Here is an 11,484-nt window from a genome sequence, read left to right on the forward strand (position 1 = left end):
TGGTTTCTTTACAATGTGGAGAAACTCTGTGTACACCTTCTTTTCTTTTTTGCTAAGTGCACTGTGTGCATTTTCGAGTCTCAAAGTGAACTAAACAGTAAGTCCTGAGACTTTTAACCTTACCTTCAAAATAAAAAGCAATGGAATCACACAAGTTGTTTTCCAATCGCAGGATTACATAGACAATCACAGACTTCAGTGTTTGAACCACATCAGCTTAAATGAGCATATGAACGGATTTGACCACCTTTACACGTGATACTCGAATTTCCTGCTGGGTTTACTACAAACACTACTTACCAGTAAAACCGCTTACCAGTAAACCCCGCTGAAAAGCTTTACCAGTAAAACCACATGTGTGACAGTGAGGTGTGGAGATGCTTCCAGACATGTTTGTGTATTTCTATTTTACACAGCCGTTTTTGTCATTTCACTCTTTTCTTCTAACTTATACATGTCTTATACATCCATCCATCCATCCAAAAAAGAAGTACTGTCCTACCTGCAGGACATGAGGTCATAGACTCAGTCTTTATTTTCCATATTTACCTACATTTTTTTGAAGGACAAAAATATTTAATCACAGCAGCACCATCAGGTATAGATTTCCAACAGCAATTTCTGCAAGCTCCAACATCGCGCTGGTCAATCCGCTCTACAGACAATCAGAGCGCCCTCTAGTGACATTATAGAGGAGGTGCCAGATTCACAGGCTACTGTAATTTACTAACAATAAAGGAGTGAAAAGATTTTACTATTAAGATTAAACAACTGCATATTTATGGATTTCCATTTGTTTTTTTAATAATATTTTTGTTATTAAAAATTAGATTTCACATTAAGTTTTCTGGTTTCAGTTTTTGTTTTTAGCAGTGTCCATTGTTAATTGTACTTTTTAAAAATGATCTTTAAAGTTATAATTTAAAGACCTTAGCAGGTCTTAAAATGAAGTAAAAACAACCATCAAGAATTACACAAAGAGGACAAGAACAAAGACTTTGAGACAAACTGAATAACAAAAGGTGACACTTTATTTTGTCTGATGCAAATCTAAAGAATACAAAAATCCACTGGGAAAGGAAAACTGAATCCAGACAGGAAACTCACTGGAAGAAAAACAGACGCTGTGAAGCAGACAGAGAGAACAGTTCTGGAGGTTGACCTTCTAGTGACATTACAGGGGAGGTGCCAGATTCACAGGCTACTGTAATTTATTAGTAATTAGGAGTTAAGAGATTTTACTATTAATATGAAACAACTGCATATTTCTGGATTTTCCATTTGTTGTTTTCTAAAATCAGCTAATAATTTTGACCCTGGTAAATTTGTTTTTAGTGAAATAATTTTGTTTCTGCGTGCAGTAAAATCATGTGAGTATCCAGAATATATTTGAAAAATTCTATTAACAGCCCCTTGCTCTGTTTAACAGCACTTGGGAAATACTTTTCATAGCGGGTGCTATAAATAAATAAAAATGTTTTCTTACAAACGGCAGCCGAGCACCACGTGACTCCTTAACCACGTGACCTCTGCAAGGAAAGCATGGCGGCGCGCTGTTCAGCAGGACTTGCAATATCGTCAGGTACAGCGCTGAAGCCTTTCTCACTCATTTTCCAGAATACGCACACACACTATTCATTCATTCAGCATCAGCGAGTTCAGTATATGAAGACCGCTTTAAACAAGTTAACGAGTTTCATTTGTTCTACTTCACTTAAATAATGAAGACTTTAATCTGAGTGCCTGGGAATAACATTAATTCTAAGAGGCTGCTAAATTTCCAGACCGCCAGAGAGAACCAAAAAACAGTGACAGCTTTACGACCATCTAGAACCAAATTAGATTTACCGTTTAACCCGCACGTCTTTGGACTGTGGGCGCAAAGCCCACGCAACGTGCAGCATCTCAAACATGGCTTTATCCATTCGTTGTTTAAGGTGATTTTATTGAAACAACCCTCAGTAGAATTAAGCCCAGTGTAAAATAAGCATATAAGACACTTAACATAACTGCGAACTGAAAATACAAACAACAATGAACGTATCCTTATTTAAGCTAAATCGGCTCAGTTGGTATACATGAGATAGCACAGGTGTACCTATTAAAGTGGCCACTCATTATTTGTGGCCTCCAAATCTTTTCTACACAGAAGGCTGGAAAAGCTTTGTTTTTCTGACAAGACCAGGATCACAGTGCTTGAACACTGTATATGCATAATGTTCACATAGGTAACCAAAGTTCAGCTCGCATCCGAACATCCAAAATGATGCTGACCTCCTTCATAAAATTCATAATGGATGCTTTTGTTGTGTTTGGGATGTTTTTGGGGTTGTCTGCATGCCAGGAAAAGTTTGAGAACCACTCTAAAAATCAGTGGTTTTTTGCATGCCTGATGCAGTATAAAAGAAACATTGTTTCTAATAATTGCTGAAGAGGAGACTAAAGAAAATGTGCTGAAAGTCTAAACTTCTTAGCACTTAATGAACCCTTTTTCAATTAAGAGGGCTCTCTTCATCATTGCGTTACTCTTCTTTTCTCTAGGAGTGGCCAGTTTTCTGCGCAGAGCTTGTCTGGGCAGCTGTAGTCCCCCCACAGCCTTGCTGTGTCAGCAGCATCGACGTTTCTTCTGGAGGAAGTGGAAACGTTCTCACAATGTAGTTCGTCCAGCTACTGTCAGGCCTGCCTATGCAGTACCCAAGGTACAAGTACCCTGCCTAAAATGACCCCCTTATTAGCTGAATCAACAACTGAACTTCTTATGATTCTGCTCAACATGCTGAGAGGAGTGTTTTTAATATCAGCAGTTGCAATAGACTGTAGGTAAAAGCTGAAATGTTTAACATATGCATATAGGTAGGTTAAGGGTCATCAGTGGAGATGAGGGATCTTGGGACTAGTTTAGTTAGGTTAATATAAGTTTTATTTTCATGGTCAAGTATGTCAACTCTTACTAACTTATGAGAGCTTTTTATATTATTATACTGGAGTTTTTCAGTTAGGATTAAACACAAGTTGAATTAAAAGAATTAGAGGTACTCAGAATGAGAAACACTCTTAACATCTGTCATTTGAGGAGTTTCATCATTTCTTTTGGTTTGGACTCCAGTCTCTAAGAAAGTACTTAACTTTTATATTGAACTTACAAAACAGACTCATCCTTAACATCCTGTCCTGCCTCTGCTCCCTTCCTGTAGCATATTGTGCAGCCTGACTATGTGCAGACTGGACTTGTCCCAGAATGGCCAGACTACATAGAAATCAAAGACAAAGAGCAGATCGAAGGCCTGACTAGAGCATGTCAGCTGGCCAGACATGTGCTGCTCCTAGCTGGGCGCAGTCTGAAAGTAAGCATATTACTGCATGTCCTGTTTTTGTTCTCATGCCGTCGAAAACAACACAAAGATAACAGCTTGTGCCTTTCAGGTTGGTATGACAACAGAAGAAATAGACTTCATCGTGCACAAAGAGACAATCAAGCACAATGCGTACCCGTCCCCTCTCAGATACGGGGGTTTCCCCAAATCAGTCTGTACATCTGTGAACAACGTGGTCTGTCATGGCATACCTGACAGGTAAATGGGTGTTTCATTTCCTTTAGAATACTTTCCTTCCTTTTATTCTATAACATTTAGTAAAAAAACAACATTTAAATGAATGGTGGTAATATAATTCTTTCAGTATTACACTTTTGAATAAGATTTCATTGTTAACATGTCCTGTAGTCGGCCACTTGAAGATGGAGATATCATCAACATTGATGTAACTGTAAGTTCACTCCTTTCGTAATCACCCAGAGAAACTCACATACCATAGTGCATGTGATCAGTCAGGCCTGCAGTAATCTAATCAGTTATCACTGCCTCTTCCTGATAGGTGTATTTGGATGGTTACCATGGTGACACCTCAGAAACCTTCTTGATTGGTCAGGTTGACGAGGTTGGGAGGCGACTGGTGGAAACCGCCAGGCGTTGCAGAGATGAAGCCATCAATGCCTGCAAACCAGGTGCACAGCTTTGTGTTATTGGAAATACTATCAGGTACACACATACTCGTCAACTGCATATCATATACAGTACTACTTTTCTTTCTTTCTTCATATATTTTTTTGTACTGTTTACAGTGAAATAGCCCATGCCAGTGGCTTCCAAGTGTGTCCGTATTTCATTGGGCATGGAATAGGCTCCCATTTTCATTGCCATCCTGAGATTTGGCACCACGGTGAGTTTGGGTCTGTAGTCAAATGTTAAATGTCTCTGTGAGGTCATAAGATAGTGGGCTTCATTCAAAAACACGCTTTTGGTTTTATCCAAATTCACTTTTTATTTGATGTTTGCCTGTGTTGTTTCCCCTAATTTGATTCACTAAATTACCTTAACTTAAAACGTCTTCTCTTCTCAGCCTGATGCTTTTTCTTTGCCGTCACTATTCTTCTCCTTTATTTTAGCTAACGACAATGACATGACCATGGATGAAGGGATGGCTTTCACGATAGGTAAGTTACACTTTACAGTCTCTGTGTGCACATTAAGATGATGCTGTTTATGAGTGTAGGGTTACTAATATCTGTTCATCTGTAGAGCCTATCCTGATGGAGGGGTCTGCAGAGTTCAGAATCTTGAAGGACAAGTGGACTGCAGTTTCTGTAGATGATAAAAGGTACACAGTGCACAAATGAAGGCCTTTTTTAAATGACATGCTATTTCCTGACTTTCAGGTTTGTTTTGTCCTGCAGGTCAGCTCAGTTTGAGCACACAGTGGTTATCACAGCGGACGGTGTGGATATTCTCACCAAACTGCCAGAAGAGAGCAGTGCATCAAACTGATGAGCCCTAGAGTGCGTCAGCTGAAAATCTACGCTACCTTTTGGGATGACAAATGGAAGAAATAACGGAACATATTTTAATCTACAGTTTCTATTTGTAAAGTAAAAAAAAGGGCTCTAGTAAATATAAAGAACTACACGTATCGATATATTTAAGATGGCGTTGGAGTGGATCTTATTGAAGCTCGGTTTTGTGTATGAGTGAGGATTTTTAAGGTATTTAATTAAAACCTTGTTGGTTTGCTGGATCACAACATTGATCTATTTTTCTGGTTATTTTTCTGGTTAAATTTGAGCATGATGCAGTCCTCATTACAACACCTGTATCTGTTCTGTCAAGAAGACTTTCCACAGACTTAATGATGTCACAAACCCCACATTTCAGCTTCTTTGTATATTTTCTGTAAAAGATCTCTCATTGTACTCAAAATGCAGTTTCAAAGCCTTTTATTGTGATTAGGCATCAAAATTCCTTTTTATTCTGTATTAGAGTCATTTACGGCAATTTAGTGAGACTTTTGAAACACATGCATGACATACATCAGATAAGGTTTAGTGAGCTTGTTGATGACTGACGTTCTGTGGAGTATGGCCAGCAGATGGCAGCACACACCATCAGACGTTGTATTATAGGTTTCTCATGTGTCAGATCAGTTTGGCACATCTATTCACAGGGCCAGAGGTTTACTTCACTTGACACACAAATATTTTTGTTATATGGTCATAAACTCTTAACATCTTTGTTCACTAAATATAACAGATTCACTCACTGCACACTTCAACAACTTACGCGGTGAGTGGGAGAATTTGGACAAACAGGAGGTTAAAAAATTGTGCCCGAGGCTTTAAATTCCAGGCATAGCAAAATCCTTTTGTTCGACATTTCAAATTCCTCATCACTGTCTGCATCTTCTGTCTCCTTAGGTCGATTTAGCAGAGAAGAATAAAGCAACATCGCAGAGCTGTCTTCTCATATGTTTGAGTGTTTGAACATTTTGCGTTGTTGAAAATGTAAAACCTCATAATGCTGCTGTAATTGAGGCGGCGTGTTGAACTGATGATGCTTCGGGGAGGAAAAAAAGGGAAGAGCTACTGGATTTAAGCCTGCCAGAGGGCGTTTTCACTTCCTGCCAGTGTATGATGTGTATGTGTATCTGTGTGCCCATACCAGTGCCACCTGTGGGCAAGGCAGGAAGGATTAATCAAATAAAGGTGTAGTCTGCACATGTCCAACCAGGAAATGATTCATGTCATTTTAATTGATGCGTGACACATGATAACGAGATTATATCATGATCATTTTTATGATATATGTTTTAAAATAAAGAAAAAAAATCACATGTAACGTGGCAAAGAAAGCTTTCAAAGAAGTGAAGCGATGTTCTGTTTACTGTAGCTTCCCACCCCCAACAATTCATCTGATTTTAGGGCAGGGTGTGTTCAGCTTTGTGTGTGTGAGCTGCCTGTGAATCAGTTCAAGAGTGAGGTAAACAATTCTTAGTGATTCATTTATTATAAAGCATGACACAAATCTGAAAACAATCTTAGAAGGCAAAGGGGACAGGGGGCAAGGATCAGATACAAGTGCAAGCAGAGGTGAGTAAGAGGAGAGGTTTTAGGGAGGAACAGGGAGTGGCAGGCAGAGGTGTTGGTCTCTGGATCCGAATACTCTGTTCTTCACATTCTTTTCCTGCAAGTTGGGACTCATTCCTGATCTCCTTATGTGAACTGCAGTTTTCCCAATAAATCCCTGCTTGCTTTTACATTTCAAATGGAACACTGACTATTTAAAAAAACAAAATCAAAACACTTTCTATTGTTAAAGATATGAAATCTGTACTTTACTTACAAGTGCAAGTAAACTGTGTACATGTATTTGTGTGGCAATGCTACACCTGAGATCTAGAGAAGGGTTGCAGGAGAACTTGTTTGCTTTTTGCCACATCATCATGTGACCGTTTGTGAAACTCTTGATATGATTATAGTTCTTATAATGCAAGAGGTGGACTTTTGTCAATAGGATGCCAAAGTTTGTTATCTGTCTATGTGGGGAAAGACTGTTTTTTGTGCAATAAAGCAACATTAACATTCTTGTCTCAACTAGATTTGGTGTGTAGCACGTGAGTTATGCATGCAGAAAGTATTTTCTGTAATTAAAGTATTTGACAAGACCTGTTGCAACACTTCCCATTTCTGGGATTTAAAGCCAAAGTATCAAATATGTTTAAAACTGAAAATACATGTTTGTAGTGAGAAGCCTGAATCTTAACCGGCGCTTTTGTTAAGTTTTAAACTGTCTGTTTTTGAGCTTCAGTTAATGCTTAATGTAGTCACACCAGCTCCTCATTTGGTCAGCACCTTCTCCAAGAGTACGTACAGTCTTGGTTTCTGGATGGGTGGCTGTTGAATTCTGACATTTCGTGTGCTGGGTCTGCACTGTGCAATTAGATGCGCTTTTTTCCTGCAGACACACTAATGCTGAAGTTAAAGGCACATCTGATGCTCATATGACATCTGCATTCCTTATTCTACATCATGATATTTACCGCCTATTGCACAAAGTTGTTCTGTCATAACTGTGGAAGTAGATTAACATGTTATGTTTCTCAGACTTTCTCACATTCTGTCTGTGCATACCAGCATTAATGTATGTGTGTGTGTGTCTGTGCGAGACAGCCAGCCTGCGATATATCGCATGTACCTGTGAGGGTCACCGCAGAAATTCTTGGTTTCCTTGGTGCCCTCTGAATTTATGATGTTAACACAATGATCTATCATTTTCAGACTTGTGGAGGCAGATCCGTCTCACTCACTCATGCACAGATGGCGTTTATTGAATCTTTCTGACTAAGAGTCTCAGTAGGGACTTAGTCAGAACACCTAAAGGCAAAACAAAAAGAGCTGAGTTTGTTGCTCGTTACGTGAACATTCACTGTACAGGACATGTAACTACATGATGACATCGATGGAATAAACTCAGCTTCTTCAGACTGAGGTTGCAATGAGGAAAAAACAGCTTTAAATTATTTTAATGTGGTTTACCAACAGGTATTTATTGGCAATGTTTATTATTTCCATTTGTTAGCATGCTAACGTTTGGCTATTGGGAGTACACAAGCCCAGTCTGTCCCTAAGATTGTAGGTATTTGGTCAAAAACTACAGTCCTAGTAAAGTCAAACTTACTAGTTGGATCACAGTTAGATCCCAAAATTACAGATGTACCAAAGGCAGTTCCTCCTACAGCTGCTGGAATATTTCAGTATAATCAAAGTGACCTAACAAACAAACAAACAAAAAAGACATTGTCACCCCTTGAGCTAAAATTCATCCACATATGTTACCTAAACTACTGTGCAAAAGTCTTTAGCCAGCCCTCATTTCTTTATATTTTGCTTAAAAGGAGCCAGACTTGGTCTTGAGAAACAGGTCTCCGGACTTTTTGAAGATTTTAAAGTTTTGTGTTTACTTGTTTACTGAGCAATGAACTATAGCTGCCCTATTGCATAACCATAAAAAGACAACTAACTCAAGGGATGAACCTCAGTTGCACCTACACATAACAGACAACATAGCAAAGAACAAATATGAAATTGTATCTGCAGGGAAAAAAATCATTAAAGCCTCATCAGGAGTGGTCTGAATGAAAGGAGGTCAAGAAGCCAATGTTAAGTTAGAAGGAGAAAAGCACAGGTATGTGTAATGTATACACATATCTTGACAGAAAAGTCATCAACATCCAAAGAAAAGCTTTGAATGTCCTTCAAGAAGCCTGAAAAACCCGGAATTGAAAAACACTACTATATAAATTTTATGTATTGTCCTGAAAAGAGACTTAATTCCTTATTTTTGTATATGTATTTAAAAATCACCAAGGACAAACGACATTAATTATTATAAAATTGTCTCTATAGAGTATGTGTGTCACAAGTTATAGCTAATATGCAAGAAAGTAAACTGGAGTCCCCATACTGACACAGGGAGGGTTTCCATTTGATTGATTTAAGGTGGGAAGCTTTCTCTTATGACTTCTGCACTGTTTCATTGTGAGGAATTCTTTCTGGCTTTTCAACAGAGTAGAAAAAAAAAATGAAAGAACCAATTTTGTGCTCTTGAGCCACAGATAAGTGGCTTGATTTGGGCTTGATCTGCTTGGCTTCTGTGTGTCTCGTTGTCCTTCCTGTGTCTAAACATCCAAAGCATGCTGTCAAAATAAGAGCAAGAGTGCAGTGTTATGTGTCTGTGTGTAGATGGTATGTATTGCCTGAGGCGGCTCCAAAAGGTCTTTGATAAATGGCCTCTGTCTGCCTCTGTTGTCTTCTGAGATGCACACTCCCACATAGGCATTATTCCCCAAAAACACACTGGGAGCTCAATGCCCTGCACAATGCTCTCTCACAATGTCTCACAATGCTCAGAGAAACCGGTTATAGAGCTTAAAGCAATGGCCTTTCAGCTGTGAGTGCATGGGCCTCACTGGGAGGTGTGGACAAATTTGGGTAAGGATGGAAAGGCTTGAAAGGAGAGCAAGCTTCCCATTTCTTTATAACTCAGGGGAGAAAAAAATCCACTAACCAAATTACCCAAATTATTATTTACTTCAATCTACAGATGGTATTTAAATGAAGGTGTTCTGTCTTAACCAGAAAACTGACCCACTCAGGTTACCCAACATTTTTGAAGCACACCTGGACTCATAAATGCACAGCTACAGCCATCTTACATTACATCCCCTGCAGGACTGGGACATGACGTGTTGCTTATTTGGGAGAAAAATGCACAAAGGTGAGGCCGCTAGCACGTTGCAACTGCACTTACAGCAATTACTTCTTATTGACTGTAATCAATACACTCATCGAGAGAGATCAAGGATCTGTTACAGCCTGCATTCTGAGTGTCTTCATCTCATAAGATATGCTAAGAAATTTGATCAATGCTATGAATAAAAGAGGCCAGTTAGAATGCAGATTATTCATTTGCACTTACAATATCATTTTCCTGCTTGCATTAAGCAGGTTAAGGATATTTACAGCCTTATGCACTCAGTGAAAGTACAGAGAGTCGGTGTGCTGCAGTTATGAAAGATCTGCGGGTTGGTGTGATTGTGAAACCAATGTGTGTGTGTTTCTCAGTATCCCTAGGCTACATGTTTCTACATCATCGCTCATCAGCTCAGTGTGCTACACCCACAGGTGCAGCTTAAGAAGTTTGGGGTGTGGCTTGGACAAGTTCAGGTGCTGCATTTGGACTTGCGTGTGCCAGAAGTTTGCTATCACTGCCATTTTTCTCCTCTGGCACCCGGGGGAAGGGTTTTCCTGTTGTAACACCGAACATGCTGTACCGTACACATGACTAAGATCTTAATTGTGGGTGTAGATCATTAAGAAAATATGCTATGTGTGTGAGCATATGAATTGTTTTTATAGAAAATTTCCACATCATTGTAATTGTTGAGGAAGAAAATCACTGACTGTTTAATGTTAGCAGCAAATAAACTGAAATTCAAAGATGTTAAATTAATTCATCATTTGAAGATGGATGCACTGGTGAGATTGTACAGGACTTGTGCCTCTCTACTGTCAGGACAGTTTGTCACACGATTGATGCACAAATGTTACAATAGACGAAATGTGTGAGCTACACACACCGGCCACTTCATTAGGCACATCTTGCTGGTACTGCATTGGACTGCTTTTGTTGTCAGGACTGCATTAATTCTGCATGGTGAGAATCTCTTGCTCCACCTTGGTTATGTCTTTCTATAGGTTAATAGCACTCTGGCCATTTTACTCTGACCTCTGGTATCAACAAAGGTTTTCACCCAGAGAACTGCTGCTCACTGGACTCCTCTCTTTTTTTGTACCATTCTCTGTAAACTCTACAGATTGTTGTGCAGGAAAGTAGATCTGAATTACACAGACTAGCTTGTCTGACTCCGACAATCAAGACACATTCAAAGTCACTTAAATCACCTTTCTTCTTCATTCTGACTCTTGGTTTAAACTGCTGCAGGAGTTGCATTAGTTACTGTGATTGGCTGATTAGATAATTGTGTTAAAGAGCTGAACGGGTGTACCCAGTGGAGAGACCAGTGACTGTAGGACAGTAAAGGAGAAAAAGAAACAGCATGTAGTGAAATATGTGAAGTAAAGAAAAATTATAATAAAATCTTTATGAATTTTCAGCAGTTGCAAAGTAAGACTGAAGGAGAACAGATGTGGAATGAAAACATAAAAACACGAGAAGTAATGAGAACTGCCACATATAAACACAAACACACTTTAAACCTGAAGGTTCAAGGCAAGGGTGAACTAAGCTAACCCACGCTGCTTTGCTCCACACACTCCCGCTCTTATCAGTGATAAGGCTGACTGTTGTATCCGACCTTCTGCAGTCATAAATTGCTGACGGTTGCCCAGTTGGCATGCTCACCTTAAAAGCTCTACTGTACCAAGACAAAGACACAAATATAAAGTTGGAAGGCGGATGTCCACATGATTTAAAGATTCCACTAGATTAAGAATGAGATTTTGACGTGATAATATTATCAGCTGCCAAACATGTGACTGCCTGAGAGAAAAAGAATGTTTTTAAACGTTGATTGAATTACCGTAGTCTCCTCTAACATTGGAACATCAAAAAAGTGCACCTTATGTTTACTAAA

At 39.1% G+C, this 11,484-nt stretch overlaps 1 protein-coding gene across 1 annotated transcript; it reads left to right on the top strand.

Moving 5' to 3' along the window:
- The first annotated feature begins 1,501 nt into the window (after positions 1 to 1,501).
- metap1d (methionyl aminopeptidase type 1D (mitochondrial)) lies at positions 1,502 to 6,063 on the top strand. Its single transcript, XM_084913474.1, has 10 exons — positions 1,502 to 1,582; positions 2,542 to 2,699; positions 3,195 to 3,344; positions 3,424 to 3,572; positions 3,723 to 3,765; positions 3,874 to 4,037; positions 4,121 to 4,218; positions 4,445 to 4,492; positions 4,578 to 4,656; positions 4,733 to 6,063. Exons 1-10 carry the CDS (start codon positions 1,543 to 1,545, stop codon positions 4,821 to 4,823), a joined length of 1,020 nt encoding a protein of 339 aa, XP_084769600.1. The 5' UTR covers positions 1,502 to 1,542; the 3' UTR covers positions 4,824 to 6,063.
- The last annotated feature ends 5,421 nt before the right edge of the window (positions 6,064 to 11,484 follow it).

This window comes from Perissodus microlepis, chromosome 18 (assembly GCF_051167445.1).
Source record: "Perissodus microlepis isolate ML-2025 ecotype Zambia chromosome 18, ASM5116744v1, whole genome shotgun sequence".
Taxonomy (NCBI): Eukaryota; Metazoa; Chordata; class Actinopteri; order Cichliformes; family Cichlidae; genus Perissodus; species Perissodus microlepis.